General features: G+C 32.5%; 1 protein-coding gene across 1 annotated transcript; it reads left to right on the top strand.

The window, feature by feature from the left end:
* Nucleotides 1-1,576: 1,576 nt before the first annotated feature.
* On the top strand, nt 1,577-3,110 carry LOC102590948 (metallothionein-like protein type 2). Its single transcript, XM_006361147.2, has 3 exons — nt 1,577-1,706; nt 1,990-2,061; nt 2,763-3,110. Exons 1-3 carry the CDS (start codon nt 1,645-1,647, stop codon nt 2,857-2,859), a joined length of 231 nt encoding a protein of 76 aa, XP_006361209.1. The 5' UTR covers nt 1,577-1,644; the 3' UTR covers nt 2,860-3,110.
* The last annotated feature ends 3,499 nt before the right edge of the window (nt 3,111-6,609 follow it).

Genomic DNA, 6,609 nt, shown 5'->3' with positions numbered 1-6,609 from the left:
ACTTTTGAATTAAAAACCTAAGTTGAATGACTTTCTGGTATAATAGTTCATAGTTGAGTGACCATTTGGGATATTAACGTAGACATTGAAATTTTGTGGGACTCTATAAGTCGTGTTCAATTCGAGTTGGGACTCTACAAGGTGTGTTCAATTCCAATTAGAATTCTTGGAGGCTACTCAACCCTAAACCTTTGTTCATGCCTATATAAAGGATACTATATTCCCTTGAAAAGACGTCTCAAAAATTCCATAAAGAGATCGAAATCTCAAAAATTCCACCACAAATTCATGGAATATTCATAAAGAGATCAAAATCCAAATCATCTTAATTCAAGAAATACGCTACTAAAGGCCCTCGAGTTATGAAGATCAAGTTCAAATCATCCTATTTCGAGAAAATACGTCACTAACAGCCCTCGAATAATAGAAATCAAGTTCAAATCATCCAAGTTTGGGAAATACGTCACTAACTGCCTTCGAAAAATGTGTTTATTTCTAGTAATGTGTGATCAAACTATATGTTACTCCTGGGATTGATGAGTGGGTCATTTATAAATGGTCTAGACAAATCAACACAAGTTGTAACATATTAAATAGGTAAGATCACTTTCGATAAATCTCCCAAAGTTATGACACCAATTAATTATACTTATGGCATTAATATAATGAAGATTGATAGCCAACCCAAACATGTCATCATAGAATGTTTCAACACATAACAACATATCTTGTATCATAGGAAAAATAATTTAGCAAATTTAATAGCTCTTTATCTTTTTTTTCTTGATTGACTTTTGAATAACTCCTAATTAATTCACTTTTAAGATACAGATAAATTATGATGGAAATGATTTTGGATCATTAGTCAAAATGGCTATTTGAGAATTCTAATTTAGAGGCAAAGCCAAAATTTGAAGTAGATTGACTTGGAATTATAATTCTTTGAAGTTACTGAGTTCTAAATGAATAATTTGTATATATTCAAAGAATTTTTTTATTAAAAAATCAAAATTTGAATAAAAAATACTAATTTGATCGAACTTGTAATCAAATATTGACTCTTACCCTAGATCTTATAGTTATCTGAATATATTGGTGGATTGATTTTGTCATCATCTTGAACGTCACATTACTTTTTTTAATAGATAAGTGTCACATTTTTTACATCTATGACTTTTTTTAAAAAAAAACCTTGGGACATCTCAAAATGTTTTGATATTATTTTATTACTAATAAGACTTTTTAAGTTGCAAGAATTTATATTCCTAAAATCTTAAACTTCGTATTCAATTTCTCCGTCACATAATTATATAGAACGAACAAAACAAAACATAATTATCTCTTAAAATGTTTTAATATTATTCTATTTATGATATGCTTAGTCAATCTTTATAGAAGCAAGTATAATGCCTTCTTATCTCAATAAATAAAATAAAATAAAAAATAGTATACATTGATAAACGTTATTTTCTAAACCATATTATTGGTCCACGTGTCAAGCAGACAATGACTTATACCCTCTTCCCTTTTCCTATAAAAACCCCAAACTTTTTTGTTAATTTCACCAAAACATCAATTACCTGCTTAATTAATTTTCTGAAATACTCTCATTATTACATTAAGTCTTTCAAGTTCAAAAAGAGAATGTCTGGCTGTGGAGGAAGCTGTAATTGTGGTTCTAGCTGCAGTTGCGGCAAAGGCGGAGGGTAAGCCAACCAACTGAACTACTAAAATTCGTTAATTTTTGTAAGGAATGTCGTGATCAATTCTTAAATACTCTTTTCGACTTCAGGTTAAAATATTCTCTTTTCAGTTTCAACCAAATTTATGATATACAAATAAGTTTGACGGTACATACAAATAAGTTTGACGGTACATACAAATATGTACCACGTATATATAATATATAATATGCACATATATAGTTCTAAGTCTAAAATAATAAATATGACTTATGATAATTAATTATACGATGTCAATTTGTTGCAGGTGTAGCATGTACCCTGATTTGGAGAAGTCAACTACCCTTACCATCATCGAGGGAGTTGCACCTATGAACAAGTAACTAATACGTTATTTTGTTATGAGTTTTAGTTTTATGTATTTATATATGGTCTAAAAGATATTGACATGATTAGGTGACTTATAAAATAATTGTTGAGTTCACGCTATAACAAAAAGTAACTTTTAGCGGCAGTAAATATGCACATTAACAAAGAGTGTTAAAGCCCTTACCAACATTAATTAATTGTCACTAAATTCAATTTCATTATAAGCTTTAGGGACATTTACAAAGAATGTCAATTAATAATATCAATCGAATGTGAAAGAATTTCTCACTATCAATTAGAATGTCCCTTTTATCTTGTTGAGGCCCACATCGATGGGTTAAGGGTTACTTGATCTTCTTATATATGGTCTTGAAAAATCATCTCCTCCTGAGCTAGCTTTTGCGGTCGATCAAGTTGTTAGGTCCAAGATTCATTTCTTCTTATATGGTATCAGAGCCAACTTCAATCATATTCATTATTTCATCTGATGTTGGACCCCGTCTTATATTGTCCATGCTCCAGATGTTCAGTCCTAGATGTGGTGGGTATTGAGTCCACATTAGTGGATTAAGGGTTACTTGATCTTCTTATATATCTTGGATAATATAACCTCCTCATAAGCTATCTTTTGGAGTTGATCAGTTCGAGTAGTTATCCAAAAGATTTATTGGTGGTAAAATTAATGGTTCTATATGATTAAATACTTTGCAGCAAGGGAATGGTTGAAGGATCAATTGAGAAAGCAGCAGAAGGAGGAAATGGGTGCAAGTGTGGATCAAGCTGCAACTGTGACCCTTGCAACTGTTGAAGTGCTTCCACTATGAACATGAAATAATAAATTGTGTTATGTAATATTTTGTGTCATAAAAACATTGTACAATAATTTGAATAAAACTGTATATAGCCATGTAAAGAATAATAGTGTGTCATGTTCTTATACTATACTTTCATGGTTTTTTCTGTTTGGTGGTTTAATTTGATGTTTGTTTGAAGGATGCTTATATGAGTTGTAACCCAAAATATATTTATATGTGCAATATATATAAGTTATTTCCTTCATTCACTGTGTCTAATTTCCTTCTTAAAAGTATTGAATATATTTTGATGTCCGCGAATTTGGAATTTAAAGTTGTAAGTTATTATATGTTTATATATTTATTGTTTTTAAAATAAAGAAATATTTCGGACGAAAAAACAATAAGATCAGTTGAACTCAATCAGTCTTAAATTCCTTTGTTTTTTCTGATATAATTTGTGCTTTGTTCCTTTTAATGTTGATGAGTTCAAATCTAGAGTCAATAGTTCTATATAATAAGTTTGATTTATCGTATGCGTATATTTTTATTTATTTACTAAAATTTCTTCTTTTATGTCTAATATATAAACTCCTAGTTTCCCTCAAAACCTAATGCTTTCTTTAATTTGGAAAACACCAACCAAGAGCTGAAGAGTGAATTGTAGGACCTATACATCAATTCAACAACTCAAATTGATGTGTCAGGAAAGAGGAAGGTCGTTGTTATCCATGTGCCTCACATACTGAGGAAAGCTTTCCGCAAGCTAATTAAGGTTTATGTAGTTAGGATTTTGTCCTGATTTTCTTATCATATTTTAAGTTTTATTTTTTTCTTAAAGAAAAGTCAAAGTATTACTATAAATGCTTAAATTTTTCATGAACATAAAATATAATTCTCTTCCATATTTGATTTATTCTTTCGTTAGAGGAAAAGTTTGGAACTCTATAAATTGAAGATTCTCTTCTCATATCAAGAACATAATAGCATCCACAATGCAGTTGTTTAGAGATTTTTGTTTATGGGAGATTTTTCTTCAACAGTTTTAATATTTTCTTTTTTATTATTTTTTCATATGTAGGCCAATTTCGGCTTAAACAATATAATAATATTATGTTCTTAGTATAGTTTTATGTGTCATCTGATTTATCACCATATGATTTGCAGTTGTACGCTTCCGCATGACGGTGTGATTACTTTCGAACCCAGCACATGTTTGCCTTGTTAGGGGATTAGAGAAGAAGTTTAGTGGCAAGGATGTGATCTTTACTACCACCCAAGAGGATACTGAGACCTCCCAAGAGGTTCAGCTTCTCAACGTCCCCGCAAAATAACTCTTACGTATGTTCATGATGCCATATTGTAGGACTTAGTTGTCCGAGGGGAGATTCTTAGGAAGCGTACTAGATATCGCATAGATGGCTCCAAGATAATGAAGGTGTACTTAGACCCCAAGGAGTGAATATTAACATGTGGTAGTTTAGGTTGTTAATATTGTTACAGTTAGTTAGATTAGTGGTTAATTGTACAATTAGCTTAGCATTTTACTCAATATATTCGTAGCTATTGCATACATAACAATTCAGATCAATACAATTTCCAATTTCAAAATATCTTCTTCTATAGTTCTCTCTAGATTATTGATCTCCATTGATGAACAACTTAAGATAAATTTTCAAGCTCATAGCTCATATTTTCACATGATATCAGTGCAGTAGATCTGATTCACTGTGTAATTCCTTCACGCATCCTCAATTGAAGCTTGCTTTTGCAGTTTTCATGACACCAGTGAAGAATATTGATGCTAGCTATTCATCCTGTTTCTAGGTCAGGCACATAATCCAGGATTTGTCCTTATTCCGGTGAAGCTTACCGGATCTGAAAATTATGTCTATGGAGTAGAGAATTGAACTGCTAGGTCAGAGGAAGTTGGGATTAATGACTGGAGTATGCACAAAGGCTTCATTTGATGCTCAATTCCATGAGCAATGGGAAACATGCAATGATATTGTTCTATCATGAGTTATGAACACAGTCTTTACAGATCTCCTGAATGAGTTTGTTTATTCTTCAAATACACATATGATTTGGGAAGATTTGAAGGAAATCTTTGACAAAGTGAGTAGAGTAAGAATTTGATTATTACACAAGGAAATCACTACAGTGATGCAAGGTATCAATTTTGTTTCAGTTTCTTTCTTAAAATTAAAGGAGTTGTGGTATGAGTACGATGTATTGGTTCCATCACCAACTTGTGGGTGTGAGAAAACGAAGGACTACATTGAACATTTGAACTGACTGAGGTTGCTCCATTTCCTTATTGGCTTGAATGAATCATATGATCAATCCACGAGGCAATATTGAAAGACTTTCAATACTATCTATCCATAAAGACTCTATTGTTTTAAGATAGGCATCGGGACAAGACGCATAACAACCTTAAACAAACTAAGACTGAACTAAAATGATTGGAGTCCTCAGGAAGCAAGGAGGCCGTACAAAAATGTTAACACGAGTGCAAAGTGATCTCAACGAAGTGCCGATTGATGATCTTGAACACCTGTATCTATATCCTAAAAAGAAGAAGATCAAACAACATTAGTACATCAAGTGTACGAGTATGTAATATAGCTGAAGGAAATATTAACTTAACTAAAAAGGCTAAAATATTATTCAATTGAATGTAAAGCGTAAGCATGAGATAAAATCGTTTAAAGCTTCATAATAAAAGTAAATATAATAACTCACTAAACTGAATATATATGTATAACAAACTACTCATTACTTAACTGGAGAGTTTCTCTAATCGACAACCATCACTATGAGTCTCGTGATGATACAACCACAACTCATGGATCCATTATAAAGGTCTTCTGAAAGACAGTGAGGAGTCACCCGAAAGTCGATATGATTTTAACCCACGCTGGCTACATAGTTTATTGAAAATATGTGACTTGTCTGAATTCTTCTCTATATCAGTGCTCAATACTACTCCCAAAATATATAAATCAATGCTCAAGTAAACATACTCTTTTTGGGTGGAGATAAGTTCTCAAAAGGGCCCCTTTAAGAGGTAATGCTCTAAAATAACTCTGCCTGAAATACTCTGAAAAAATCTTATACTTTATTTAAAAACAATTCTCTCTATTCAATGTAAAAATGATACATTTTGGGAATCATTTTGTTCCCTTGAACTCTACTCAAAATTATACTTTAACATTTATGATATACCGTGAATTTACGATATTTTTGATACATTTCACTTAAGAGTTGTGTGTGTCTAGGACCATTTTGTATTGAAAATAATGTTTTTGTACCACGTTTACAGGAAATAGTCTTGGACGCGGTTGAGTGGGGATAACAGCTGAAATTCTGTTACAGTATTTTTGATACATTTCACTTAAGAGTTGTGTGTGTCTAGGACCATTTTGTATTGAAAATAATGTTTTTGTACCACGTTTACAGGAAATAGTCTTGGACGCGGTTGAGTGGGGATAACAGCTGAAATTCTGCATAAGTGGCCACCCACGGAGGGACCTACGGACCGTAGGTCCTGTGACAGTCCGTCGATGGATAGGCGTAGATGGGAGTAACAGGGAAGTTTGACTAAGTGTGGAACCACAAAGAGATCTACACGGACCGTAGGCTGACCTACGGGCCATCCTGCACGTCCGTAGAAGCTGTTCAGAGAGTTGAAGTTCCAGTAATTGATGAAAATACTAAGTGTGGAGCCACGGAAGAGGACCCATGGACCGTAGTTCAAC

The sequence above is a fragment of the Solanum tuberosum genome, unplaced genomic scaffold (assembly GCF_000226075.1).
Source record: "Solanum tuberosum cultivar DM 1-3 516 R44 unplaced genomic scaffold, SolTub_3.0 scf00337, whole genome shotgun sequence".
NCBI lineage: Eukaryota > Viridiplantae > Streptophyta > Magnoliopsida > Solanales > Solanaceae > Solanum > Solanum tuberosum.
This window is presented reverse-complemented; position numbering and strand designations above follow the sequence as displayed.